Source organism: Embiotoca jacksoni, unplaced genomic scaffold (genome assembly GCF_022577435.1).
Source record: "Embiotoca jacksoni isolate LCO1_2020_lvr unplaced genomic scaffold, fEmbJac1.0.p SCAF_58, whole genome shotgun sequence".
Classification (NCBI taxonomy): domain Eukaryota; kingdom Metazoa; phylum Chordata; class Actinopteri; family Embiotocidae; genus Embiotoca; species Embiotoca jacksoni.
The window spans coordinates 1,650,585-1,665,338 of record NW_027185412.1 but is presented as its reverse complement, the minus strand read 5'-3'; the positions used below and the strand labels follow the sequence as shown (position 1 = coordinate 1,665,338).

General features: G+C 47.6%; 1 protein-coding gene across 1 annotated transcript; it reads left to right on the top strand.

Moving 5' to 3' along the window:
* Window positions 1–4,623: 4,623 nt before the first annotated feature.
* gmnc (geminin coiled-coil domain containing) lies at window positions 4,624–14,754 on the top strand. The gene is made up of 5 exons (XM_069173193.1): window positions 4,624–4,727; window positions 7,378–7,537; window positions 8,433–8,518; window positions 9,785–9,901; window positions 12,132–14,754. Exons 2-5 carry the CDS (start codon window positions 7,459–7,461, stop codon window positions 13,056–13,058), a joined length of 1,209 nt encoding a protein of 402 aa, XP_069029294.1. The 5' UTR covers window positions 4,624–4,727; window positions 7,378–7,458; the 3' UTR covers window positions 13,059–14,754.

The following is a 14,754-nucleotide window of genomic DNA, read 5'->3' as shown; positions in this document are numbered from 1 at the left end:
GTGTGTGTGTGTGTGTGTGTGTGTGTGTGTGCAGTGACCTCCTGTGCAGAAGTCAGGCTTTCCTGTTGGCTTTAGTTCATCTCCACGGGGGACAAACACACACTCAGGATTAACCAGGCAGGTTAACACACACACACACACACACACACACACACACACACACACACACACACGCATACACACACACACACACACACCTGTATATGTGACGTACTGGGTTTTAAAGACATAAAAGATTGATTGACAGGCTGACAGAGGTAACTTCCTGTGTGCGACTGCGTCACTGAGGACGTTTTGGTTTATAGTACTATCGGGACGTAAACATGACGAGTCTGAAGCTCCATGACTACAAGCTTTTATTTTGAAAGGTTTACCTGAAGTAATTATGATCCCAATATCAGGACCAAACCAACTGACCCAGACCGGACCAAACCAACTGACCCAGACTGGACCAAATCAACTGACTCAGACTGGACCAAATCAACTGATCCAGACTGGACCAAACCAACTGACCCAGACTGGACCAAATCAACTGACCCAGACCGGACCAAACCAACTGACTCAGATTGGACCAAACTAACTGACCCAAGCTGGACCAAACCAACTGACCCAGACTGGACCAAACCAACTGACCCAGACTGGACCAAATCAACTGACCCAGACTGGACCAAACCAACTGACTCAGACTGGACCAAACAAACTGACTGAGACTGGACCAAACCAACTGACCCAGACTGGACCAAACCAACTGACCCAGACTGGACCAAACCAACTGACTCAGACTGGACCAAACAAACTGACTGAGACTGGACCAAACCAACTGACCCAGACTGGACCAAATCAACTGACCCAGACTGGACCAAACCAACTAACTCAGATTGGACCAAACCAACTGACTCAGACTGGACCAAACCAACTGACCCAGACTGGACCAAACCAACTGTCCCAAACTGGACCAAACCAACTGACCCAGACTGGACCAAACTAACTGACTCAGACTGGACCAAACCAACTGACCCAAACTGGACCAAACCAACTGACTCAAACTGGACCAAACCAACTGACCCAGACTGGACCAAACCAACTGACTCAGATTGGACCAAACTAACTGACCCAAACTGGACCAAACCAACTGACCCAGACTGGACCAAACCAACTGACCCAGACTGGACCAAATCAACTGACCCAAACTGGACCAAACCAACTGACTCAGACTGGACCAAACCAACTGACCCAAACTGGACCAAACCAACTGACCTGGACTGGACCAAACCAACTGACTCAGACTGGACCAAACCAACTGACCCAGACTGGACCAAACCAACTGACCCAAACTGGACCAAACAAACTGACCCAACCTGGACCAAACCAGCCAAAGAAGGTCTGTGGTTGATGACAGTAACATGGAGGTTAATGGTGACTGTATGAAGGTCTGTGGTTGAGGGCTGAGGGTTGTTGGTGGTTTCGGGTGGTGTAATGTGGCTTAGGTTCTCCTCTTTGTGGTTCCAGTCTGCAGGAGTTTTGTTCTGGATTCTGTTCCAGGTTTTTGTGAGTGAAGTGGTGGAGCAGCCTGAAGCAGCAGCCTGTTTAAAGGTGGGTAGGGTTGGAGGGGTGGAGCTGAGGGGGTTGTCGGATGGACGTCCAGCGGAGAACAGGCTGCTGGCAGTCAGGCAGTAGCCATTGTTGTAAAACAAATCCTGCAGCCCTGCCCACCGTCATTAGGGTCCCAGCAGGGAGGAGGAGCGGGAGGGGGGTGGGGGGGTTAACATCTGTCCCACTGAACCTGAGTTAGACCACCAGGTAGCCCACTTGTTCCCTCTGATGGGGATTAAGTGTTAAATGTGATTCCATCGGAGCCATTAATATTAATGGTTCTGATCACAAACTGAACCAGTTGCAGGAAAACTGTCACAGTTAACAGGATATTGTGCTGATGTCATGGAGCAGAGAGGATTCAAGGTTCAAAGTTTAAAGCTGATGAAGTCGAAAATGTTGGTTTCAAACTTCTTATTTCACAACTCTTTGTGGTTGTTTTCAATCTGTTTGAGTTGTTTTGTTTGTTTACAGTTGGTGTGAATAATGTCTTTATTAATTTCATGAATTTCAACAAACGTTAACGCACCTCTCAAACAGAGGCTCCGCCCCCCCAACCTCTGGGTCCCCGTTCAGTCGAGGGTCTGAACGAGAACACCATTTCACCATGATGATGATGATGATGATGATGATGATGATGATGGTGGTGATGATGATGATGATGATGATGATGATGGTGGTGATGGTGGTGATGATGATGATGATGATGATGATGGTGGTGATGGTGATGCTGGTGATGGTGATGATGATGATGATGATGGTGGTGGTAGTGGTGATGGTGATGATGGTGATGGTGGTGGTGGTGGTGATGGTGATGGTGGTGGTGGTGATGGTGATGATGATGATGATGATGATGGTGGTGATGGTGATGATGATGATGATGGTGGTGATGGTGATGATGATGATGATGATGATGATGATGGTGGTGATGGTGATGATGATGATGATGATGATGGTGGTGATGGTGATGATGATGATGATGATGATGATGGTGGTGATGGTGATGGTGGTGATGGTGATGGTGGTGGTGATGGTGATGATGATGATAATGATGCCTGGCTCAAAGGCCCCGCAGCATGAAAGCAGCTGGCTGCTGATTCTAATCCTCCGACCTGCTGCCGGGTGTCGTGAACTACGGCAGCCTGGAGGCTCCATCTAATTGGCCGAGAGCGTCTCCACCTACTGGCTACAAATGAGAGCTCAGCAGGACACAACGGAGACACTTCAAAGACGACCTGCGACCTGCACTCTTACACACACACACACACCCTGTCTGCCACACACACACACACACACACACACACGCACACGCACACACACACACACACACACGCACACGCACACGCACACACACACCCTGTCTGCCGTGTACACGCACACACACACACACACACACACACACACACACACACACAGACACACACACACACGCCTGAGTTAACCTGTAATCTGACAGCAGGTCTGTTAAACTGCATCAACAATTAAGAATCTAATTCTCAAATAGACAAACTGACATACCAGCAGGGTGACACATTAACGGAGGGGTGTGGGGGGGGGGCACAACAAGAGATGGAGAGGAGAAAAGGAAATGAGTAGACGAAGAATAGGAGTTGAATCAGCTCGTCACGACTCAATGTTGCTTTAAAGTTCGGCCCTCTAGTGGTCACGTGAATAACAGCAGTCTGGTGTTGGTGGATCATGTGATACAGCTGTTCACTTCCTGTTTCCAACCACCAGTCAGGAAACAAGGAAAGGGAACAAGGAAAGGAAACAAGGAAGGGAAACGCGCAGCAGACATAGCTTCATCTCCAGCTGAGGCTCAAATCTGCCCCCCCACAACCACTTAACCAGCCTCACCCTGCAACACTGTGGATGTGTAAAGTATCACTGTGGAATAGAACCGAATAGAACCGAATAGAATTAAAGCAAAGGGAAGAAAACCTAATTGGCTTTAACAGTAAACCATGATATATAACAATATGATGTAATACTGCATATTACTGCTCTACATTGTACTTTATCAGGATACTGCACTGCATTATGCAGTACTAGGTTGTATTTGATGGTCTAATACTGCATACTAGCATGTAGCTGCAGACTGGAGAGAAATGTGGAGTCTCCTGGTCTGAAAAGGGAAATCAATGCAGAAGTGTAATACCACTGAGGGCCACTAGGGGAGGGCTAAAAAAAAAACCAACAAAAAAAAAAACCTCCATCGCCAACAGACTGTCATTCAAAAGGTTTCTGGTTTAGGTGGGCGGGGCATAGTGTCCTTTAGCTTCTCATACATCGGTATGCTGTAACATTGTTTCACGACAGCATGTGTAATACACCTTCCGTCCACTAGAGGACAGGGTCGGTGACACCTTTTGACCAGGGTGGAAAAAGGAGGTCATGTGACCAATAACAAAGAGTGATGGAGTCATGGTGGACAGGCGGCCGGGTTGGTTGTTGGGAAGGCTGTTAAATTACTACATCATGTTAACGAATTGATATTACATAAAATTACTTATTCTAATCCAAACCATGATTGTTTCCCAACAACGTGTTTTTTACTGTCTGAACCGGAGGCTCAGCACTGACACTGCTCAGTGCCCTCTAGTGGACGGACTATATAATATATATCATAAAAAAATATAATATCTTATTCTTATAATATACTATTCACTGTACTTTACATGCCCTCCGTTCATATACTACAGTATTATATAATATTCTGTACAGTATTATATCACATTATAAAACATTAATTATTGTACAGCAGTGAACAGTTTCTCTGAAGCTGGAAAACATCCAACAAAGTGATGACGTCACTCTGATTGCTTCTTTTATCCCGCTGGAGGCTCAAACTGTGACGGCACGAGGAACCTGCAGCGTCACCAGCTTCGTCCGGCCCTCTGATTGGGCAGACCGCTGCGTCATCACACACACACACACACACACACACACACACACACCTGTGAGCGGCCGTCTCAGCCTCAGTCCGCCTCAGTCTCCTCAGCTGTCCGTCCGCATGTTTCAGCCTCTCACTCCTCGCAGGATTTTTGTGTTTCAGAACGGCAGCGCGGCAAAACGACGCCTCACGCGGTGCAGCCTGACGCAGCGCGCGCAGCGTCACAGCGAAGAATCACTCAGTGAGTTTCATCTCCAACCTGAGAGTTGATGAACGTGCGTGCAGGTAGTTTGGTGTTTAATCCGCGAGGAGTTGATCGGAGGGTTTTGAACGGAGCGGAACATTTCATTAAAAGTATCTTAAAGCTTTTAGGAAACGAGAGGTAGTTTATTACAGGACGCAGCTTTCATATTAACATATACTTAAATATTGTGTCCTTATACCTGTATGTTTTCTATTTGTATTATTATTCATCAGGTCAAATATTTATCATAGCCTGGTGATGTTAGCTGCAATATTTAACATTTTTCTTATTGTTTGAAGAATGTTTTCTTTCTAATGATATGACTTTAAATTTGCGCATTAATTCTCTCAGTCAGACATTACATGGCCAAAAGTATGTGGACACGCTGGTCTGAAGTTGAGACTCTAAATGCTTCAAAGAAGGAAAATCTTAAAGACGAATTTCAACAGTTTAACAATGAAATCCCACAAGAAAACAAATAGATAATAAGATAAGATAACCACCATGACATCACTGAGGTTTTTAGATAGCGCCCTCCAACTCATTGTGTGAAACAGCTGGACTAACCATTTAATGCCACAGTGTTAGATACAGTTAGAACTTCTGTCAGACTTTCTAGGATGAGTTTTACTGAATTAAAAATATTCTGCCAAAGAAATGTGTGATAGAAATAAAAAATAGAAAGAAGCTAACTACAAAGCTGAAGTCATGTCTGCAGAGGACAGTGTTCCTGTAGTTCCTGTCTTTGCCTGTAGAGGACAGTGTTCCTGTAGTTCCTGTCTCTGCCTGTAGAGGACAGTGTTCCTGTACTTCCTGTCTCTGCCCGTAGAGGACAGTGTTCCTGTAGTTCCTGTCTCTGCCTGTAGAGGACAGTGTTCCTGTAGTTCCCGTCTCTGCCTGTAGAGGACAGTGTTCTTGTAGTTCCCGTCTCTGCCTGTAGAGGACAGTGTTCCTGTACTTCCTGTCTCTGCCCATAGAGGACAGTGTTCCTGTAGTTCCTGTCTCTGCCTGTAGAGGACAGTGTTCCTGTAGTTCCTGTCTCTGCCTGTAGAGGACAGTGTTCCTGTACTTCCTGTCTCTGCCCATAGAGGACAGTGTTCCTGTAGTTCCTGTCTCTGCCCGTAGAGGACAGTGTTCCTGTAGTTCCTGTCTCTGCCTCTAGAGGACTGTGTTCCTGTACTTCCTGTCTCTGCCTGTAGAGGACAGTGTTCCTGTACTTCCTGTCTCTGCCCGTAGAGGACAGTGTTCCTGTAGTTCTTGTCTCTGCCTGTAGAGGACAGTGTTCCTGTAGTTCCTGTCTGCCTGTAGAGGACAGTGTTCCTGTACTTCCTGTCTCTGCCCGTAGAGGACAGTGTTCCTGTAGTTCCTGTCTCTGCCTGTAGAGGACAGTGTTCCTGTAGTTCCCGTCTCTGCCTGTAGAGGACAGTGTTCCTGTACTTCCTGTCTCTGCCCATAGAGGACAGTGTTCCTGTAGTTCCTGTCTCTGCCTGTAGAGGACAGTGTTCCTGTAGTTCCTGTCTCTGCCTGTAGAGGACAGTGTTCCTGTACTTCCTGTCTCTGCCCGTAGAGGACAGTGTTCCTGTAGTTCCTGTCTCTGCCTGTAGAGGACAGTGTTCCTCTAGTTCCTGTCTGCCTGTAGAGGACAGTGTTCCTGTAGTTCCTGTCTGCCTGTAGAGGACAGTGTTCCTGTAGTTCCTGTCTGCCTGTAGAGGACAGTGTTCCTGTACTTCCTGTCTCTGCCCATAGAGGACAGTGTTCCTGTAGTTCCTGTCTCTGCCTGTAGAGGACAGTGTTCCTGTAGTTCCTGTCTCTGCCTGTAGAGGACAGTGTTCCTGTACTTCCTGTCTCTGCCCGTAGAGGACAGTGTTCCTGTAGTTCCTGTCTCTGCCTGTAGAGGACAGTGTTCCTCTAGTTCCTGTCTGCCTGTAGAGGACAGTGTTCCTCTAGTTCCTGTCTGCCTGTAGAGGACAGTGTTCCTGTAGTTCCTGTCTGCCTGTAGAGGACAGTGTTCCTGTACTTCTTGTCTCTGCCCGTAGAGGACAGTGTTCCTGTAGTTCCTGTCTCTGCCTGTAGAGGACAGTGTTCCTGTAGTTCCTGTCTGCCTGTAGAGGACAGTGTTCCTGTACTTCCTGTCTCTGCCTGTAGAGGACAGTGTTCCTGTACTTCCTGTCTCTGCCAGTAGAGGACAGTGTTCCTGTAGTTCCTGTCTGCCTGTAGAGGACAGTGTTCCTGTACTTCCTGTCTCTGCCTGTAGAGGACAGTGTTTCTGGAGTAAAATGTAAGTGAGTGTTGATCATCACCATATCAACACACAGCCAGCTGGCACTGCACACACACACACACACACACACACACACACACACACACACACACACACACACACACACACACACACACACACACATGTTTGTGCTCCCATCTTTGTGGGGACCCTCATTGTGTCCTACATCTCCAGGACTCTCATCCTGATTCGGACCTGAACTCTGAAACCCGTCTGAACCGGCGGTCCTTTGAGGACCCGCCAACATGTCCTCACACACACATACACACACACACACACACACACACACACACACACACACACACACACACACACACACACACTGCCCCCCCTCCTCTCCCTTCATTCAGCTCTCCGTCTCTGTAGGGATCCCCTCCTTTTCATCATCATCATCATCACCTCCTGCTCCAGGACTTGGCCCTTGGCCCTGACAGTGTTGACGTTTCTATGGAAACCCTGGCCTCCATTTGGGCCCTTGACCCCCGAGACCTCAGAGAGAAGCGCCACGAGCCGGCACCTGCGTGGGGTGAGTCCATCTAACAAGAATAGGTGTAAAGGTTTTGGTTTTGGACGCCGCAGGGTGGACTGTCCTCCGTCCAATCAGAGTGTGGCTTCACTCTGCTGACTGAGACTCCTGATGGAGGAAGCTCTTCTATAAACGCCACCTTCAGCAGAGTGGGACTCATTCATCAAACAGAAGAGTCCACTGGAGCTATCCGGCCCGACCCGATGGAACCATCTGGGTTATATTGAGATTCATCTTTTCATTTCCTGCGTGTCTCCTCGCTCACACGCTTCCATTCATCACGCTGATCCCTGCTGCTCTGAAAGCTGTCAGACCACAGCTGCAGTTCCTCCAACGGCCTCCAGGTGTTGCTGATGTCACACTGTAATGTTTCCATAACAACCAGTGGTTCGTTCAGTCTGAGTCATCAATACCTCCAAATTAAACTTAATCTGACATTAAAGCAGCAGATAAATAAATAATAATAAGATCTGTTAAAAACTGATCAGGAAAGAAACTGTTTAAGACTTTAAGGTTGAAATTAATTTGACTTATTTCACATGAGGATCATGTTTATGACATCATAATATCTAATAATTGTCACTTTAATGACTCCATGTCCTGCCTGACTTTTATAAACCTCATTGTTTCATTTGATGCCAAAGTTGATTAAATTATTTTTAAAAATTCACTATTTAAAAAATAGTGTTTTCTTCTTTAATGGTGTCATCACCCATCAGATTTATCAGACGGCCCTTCAGAGGGGCCGGAGCCTCGGTTCTGGAACCACCACACGTTAACCTGCAGTCCTGCTACATGGGTTTACTGGTACTTTTACTTTGAAGGACCTGAGTACTTCCTCTTTAAAGTCTGATTTACAATAACATGGAGGGCTGTGTGTGTTTCTGTCTGTCAGAGTCTCAGTGTTTCTTTGGCGCGTCGCCCCCTGCTGGTCTGACGTGCACCGAGCAGCTCTCCCCGAACCTCCAGAGGAACAAACAGGTAACGACAACTTCCTCTCTTGATTTTACTGCAGCAACAATAACTGGTTACAAACAGTCCAAGTTTAGACGATACTGTATGATACTCTTTGTGTTTAGACAATATTCAGTTATTTTAATCTGAAAAAAAAAAAAACACGGCAGTGCAGGACATCATCTGTAAACATATTAAATATATTTAAAATTTCTTTGGTGCAAACAGAATCTATGGTTTGAACGTCAGACGACAACATTTGGGCAGCACAGCGGTGCAGTGGTTAGCATTGTCGCCTCACAGCAAAAAGGTTCTGGGTTCAAATCCGGGCCTTCCTGTGTGAGTCTGCAGGTTCCCCGTGTGCCTGCGTGGGTTCTCTCGGTTCTCCAGCTTCCTCCCATCATCCAGAAACATGAACCTCAAGTTAACTGGTGGTTCTACAAATGTCCCTGAGGTGTAAAGGAGAGTGTAAATGGTCTTTGTTTCCGTCTGTCTCTATGTCCTATGATGGACTGGTGATCTGTCCAGGTGAACCCCACCTTCGCCCAAAGTGAGCTAGGATAGGCTCCGCCCCCCCGTGACCCTACTCAGGATAAAGCGGGTGTAGATAATGGATGGATGGACGACAACATTTCTCCCAAACTTACATAAAGATGGACGACATGAAGTGAAGCCAGAAACCTTCCCACCATCTTGTTCTGATGTCATTTACAGCAGAAGCATGTGAAGTAATGACCGGGGGGTGGAGCCGTGGTAGGCAGGGGGCAGGGCATTCGCACCAAGCTGTGGGGACATGTAGCTCGCTAGCGCGACAGCTAACAGTTACTGATCATCATAAAAACACTGAGCGTCCCTGACGGTCTGTAAAGATTACAGCTGTGTTACGTTCAGTTCAAGGGGTGTGGCCTCATGGGCGGGGAAGGAGGCAGGACCTCAACGCAGTGTCCCCACCCCCTCATCAATTCAATTCAATTCAACTTTATTTATATTGCGCCAAATCACAACAGAGGTTATATCATGGCACTTAACACATTAAAGTCCTTAAAGCAAGACTTTACAATATTATACAGAGAAACCAGCAATTCAACAATTCAACAATTCAACAATTCAACAATTCCCACATAAGCTAGGAGGGAAGCTCAAGGTACAAATGACGTCACCAGAACAAGATGGCAGCTGACGTTTCTGATATATTTTGGCTCACTTTGGTTCAGTGGGAGGAGGAGGTACGGGGCCAGTTCTGCTCCAGGCTGCGGTCCAGTCCGGTACTGAACTTGTTTTAAATGCTTGCAGCTGCAGGACACTCTGCTGCAGAGGGAGGAGGAGCTCGCCAGGCTGCAGGAGGAGAACAACAAACTCCGGGAGTTCCTCACCTCCTCCTTTGTGAGGAGCCTGGAGCAGAAGGCCAAGGTGAGTGCAGAACCATTCAGAACCACTGCTGTACTGGACCTTTATTGCACTGGGGCGCTCTGGTCCAATCCAGAAGTCGATGAGATCTTCACTGGTTCCTAAACATCCACAGGAAGTATCGTAGTTATTCTTCTTATTTTCTATCTGATGAATGGATTTAGTGACTTTTCAAATGAAGATTTTACAGACAAACAGCTGCTGAGGCTCCGCCCCGTCTGGGTTGATGAAGTTTAAAAAAAAAAATCCTCAGATGGTTCTAATAACAGCAGTCGATATCAGAAACCTTTTATTCCCCAACATTGTCCTGAAAAACCTGTTCGGTCAGACTCGTCCGTCCACACCGATAGAAGCAGACAATCCGACTGAACGTCTGACTGGAGGTCTGAAGGTCCGACTGTTCGTCTGAAAGCCTGCCTAAAAGTCCGACTGTTTGTCTGGACCTTCCGACTGAAGGTCCGACTGAAGGTCCGGCTGAAGGCCCAACTGAATGTCCAACTGAAGGTCCAACTGTCTGACAGAAGGTCCTACTGTTTGTCTGAAGGTCCGACTATTTGTCTGAAGGTCCAACTGAAGGTTTGACTGAAAGTCCAACTGTGTTAATGAAGTTCCTACTGTTTGTCTGAAGGTCCGACTGTTTATCTGAAGGTCCAACTGAAGGTCCGACTGAAGGTCCGGCTAAAGGTCCGACTGAAGGTCCACGTGAAGGTCCAACTGAAGGTCCAACTGTCTGACTGAAGGTCCTATTGTTTGTCTGAAGGCCTGACTGAAGGTCCAACTGTCTTACTGAAGGTCCTACTGTTTGTCTGAAGGTCCGACTGTTTGTTTGAAGGTCCGACTGGAGGTCCGACTATTTGTCTGAAGGTCTGACTGAAGGGCTGACTGAAGGTCAAACTGAAGGTCTGACTGTTCGTCTGAAGATCCGACTGTTTGTCTGAAGGTCCGACTAAAGGTCTGACTGAAGGTCCGACTGTTCGTCTGAAGGTCCGACTGAACGTCCAACTGTTCGTCTGAAGGTCCGACTGAAGGTCTGACTGTTCGTCTGAAGGTCCGACTGTTCGTTTGAAGGTCTGACTAAAGGTCCGACTGTTCGTCTGAAGGTCCGACTAAAGGTCCGACTGTTTGTCTGATGGTCCGACTGTTCATCTGAAGGTCCGACTGAAGGTCTGACTGTTTGTCTGAAGGTCCACCTGAAGGCCGGAATATTCGACTGAAGGTCCTACTGTTTGTCTGAAGGTCCACCTGAAGGTCTGAATATCTGACTGAAGGTCCAACTGTGTGACTGAAGGTCCGACTGTTTGTCTGAAGGTCCGACTGTTTGTCTGAAGGTCCAACTGTTTGTCTGAAGGTCCGACTGAAGGTCTGACTGAAGGTCCAACTGTTTTTCTGAAGGTCCAACTATGTGACTGAAGGTCCGACTGTTCGTCTGAAGGTCCGACTGAAAGTCCGACTGTTCATCTGAAGGTCCGACTGAAGATCCGACTGTTTGTCTGAAAATCCGCCTGAACGTCCGATTGTTTGTCTGAAGGTCCAACTGTCCGACTGAAGGTCCGACTGAAGTTCCGACTGAAGGTCCGACTGAAGGTCAGACTGAAGGTCCGACTGTTTGTCTGAAGGTCCGACTGTTTGTCTGAAGGTCCGACTGAAGGTCTGACTGTTTGTCTGAAGGTCCAAGTGTTTTTCTGAAGGTCCAACTATGTGACTGAAGGTCCGACTTTTTGTCTGAAGGTCCAACTGAAGGTCCGACTGAAGGTCCGACTGTCTGACTGAAGGACCGACTGTTCGTCTGAAGATACACCTGAAGGTCCGACTGAAGGTCAGACTGAAGTTCCGACTGAAATTCCAACTGAAGGTCCGACTGAAGGTCCGCCTGAAGGTCCGCCTGAAGTTCTGACTGAAGGTGTGACTGAAGGTCCCCCTGAAGGTCCTACTGTTTGTCTGAAGGTCCGTCTGTTTGTCTGAAGGTCTGACTGAAGGTCCGACTGTTTGTCTGAAGGTTCGACTAAAGGTCCGTCTGAAGGTCCGACTGTTTGTGTGAAGGTCCGACTGAAGGTCCGACTGTTTGTCTGAAGGTCCGACTGAAAGTCCGACTGTTCATCTGAAGGGCCGACTGAAGGTCCGATTGTTTGTCTGAAGGCCCAACTGTCTGACTGAAGGGCTGACTGAAGTTCCGACTGAAGTTCCGACTGAAGGTCCGACCTGCGTCTCATTCTGTCCTCATTTCTCCTCACAGAAACTTTTCACCGACGGGAGGAGGAGTCTGAAGAGAGACCAGATGTACCTCCACCACGAACCCGGCATTCAGCAGGTCAGCAAGAGAGTCTGCCGGAACCTCACCGGCGAGTTCTGCTGCAAGTCCTCTGAGACAGCGGCCCGCTCAGAGACAAATCTGGACCTCTGGATTCTACGGACGCTGGGACTGAAGGACCGGGACACCATCGATACGTCCACTGAGTCTTCAGTAGACTGTCTTGGAGGGTTCGTCCACGATGCTGCCATCCCCTCGTCCTCATCCCCCGAATACTCTCCTCTCTCCTCTCTCGGCCCGCCGGTCGCCACATTTTCACCGGTCCAAAGGAACCAGAGATCACCTGACTGCAGGTACGGAGCTCAACTAACAAACTGTATTCATCCTGCCAAGTCAGCTCAGGACCATCCGGGTCACTTCATTGCCACTGGACCGACCCGACATCACAAAGCTCCCGAAGCGGAGATCAGGTTCAACACCTCGACCTCCTTCCAGTCCGACCGAGCGGAGGTCCGTCTCACTGCCTTCAGTCACGTCCTCTCTCAGGCACACGCAGACCAACATCCATCCTACTGGTCTCCAGTACACGACAGCCGGACACTCTCCCAGGACACGACCCGGTTCAGTCCACCAGCAGAGACACTTTATTTGTCCCCCATGTCGTCCTCAAGTCCAATCACAAACCAAACCAGGACGCCTGTCATCGGCTGCAGCCCGACGAGTCCGCCGGCAGCACCTCAGCCTCCCGCCGCGCCATGGACACCTCGCAGCCAAATGGACCTGGCGTTCAGTATGTCCCTTAGTCCGTCCAGCAGTGTCAAGACTCACAGCTTCCCCCAGGGACAGGCCTTCGTCAGGAAGGACATGGAGGGCCGCTGGAACTTCACCTGGGTGCCCAGACAAGGACCGTAGACTGCCGGGGAGCCGGAGGTCAACAGACCAATCAGAGATTAGATGGAAATCAGAGCTCGATCAATAAGTTCAGAGTGTTCCTGAACGCAGCATGGTGGTGCACACGAAGGATCAACATCCTTCATGAGTTCCACACGTCAACATGACCACTGGTACGTATTCCTGAGCCCACGCAGTGATTTCCACCACAGAATCATGTCTGTTTTTAAAAGCAGAAGATCACATCCATCCAACGTTGGTTTTCAGTCTGGTCCCTTTCATCAGTCCTTTGAGGAACACAAAATCTTCAACACGAAGCTCCGCCCCTGTTGAAACGTGATGTCATCAGAACACGTTGCCGGCTCGTCGCTTCATCGCCGTAGACTTTTGGAACATTTCGAGGGTCTCTAATGACCGTTTACACAGTTCATGTTTCCGCTCCAGTTTCAGGTCCAAGGTGACATCACACATGTTCACGTAGCAGCGATCACGTTAACGTTGATCAATAACTCCTGATGAAGGTTATTGATCCTCCTGTAAATGGAGCTTTCTGATTGACCTTTGTACTTCTGATCATTTTCCTTTTATGATCCTTCAGTGAGGATCTCATTTATTTTCTTCTCTCAACTCAAACCAATGATGGAGCGTTTTACATTAGTCGTAAATTATCTCCAGCTTACTGAGTGTAACATTAGAAATGAACAGAACCTCTTGAACCGGTGTCAGTCTGTGAAGCTGCCACATCAAAACATCGACAAGGTTTGTGTCCCGATGAGCCAAATAACGTGATTATCTGGAGACGAGATCTGAGGCATGAAGACGTTGTCAAGATAAGGACCGGGTCGTTGTGGTCAGACGGCTGGTCCGTGGACCGAGGAGGGACCGACCGTGAACCATTTTCAGGACCGTAAACCTCAGGGACCTCCAGACGTTGGTCAAGTCCATCAAACAGGATCCAATAGAACTGAACAGAACCGATAACACATCCGACTGTCAGCAGGTGTTTATGACCGTTAGAGGAACTAAAACTTGACTGTTAATATTAGATGACGGACAGGAAGTCAGAGGTCAGAGGTCTGCTGTAATTTTAATGACGTCACTGCTGCTGTTTTTAAAACTGCCTTCACACCATGAGAAAAAGATTCCAGCGACTGAACGACAAACTAACGTCTGAATGTTAACGGTCCGTAGGTAGCGTGGAATTCATGTTTATTCATGTTTATTCATATTTATTCATGAGAACTTTACGCAGGAAAGAATGAATAAAACAATAAATCACGTTCAGACATGCAAGGAAAGCAGTTTCGAATGAATTCTGATTTCCTTTTTGACTATAAAGTAGGTCTGGCAGCTATAAAAACTTTAACAAAATCTGTCCACAGAGAAATACTCACAGCTCGTACTCAGCAACTGAGTTTGTGATGTCACAAACTCACGATGATATCATATGTCTTCTCCAACCTTTTATGTGGAAGAAAGCTAGCAAGCTCCAAAACTGAAGAACAGCTGTGATTGGTCTGGACGTTTGTCACTCAGAAAACAGTCAGCCAATCAGAAGAGAGGGTCAAAAGTTCAGGGAGGTCAGATGATGAGGAAATTATTCTTTTCAAATGTGTACTTGATAAAAATAAAATAAAATCACATTTTCTACTGTTTGTTCTATAAAAACATGAAAACAATGAGTGCCTCCTGTGAAAAAGTGTGTTTATACATTTAA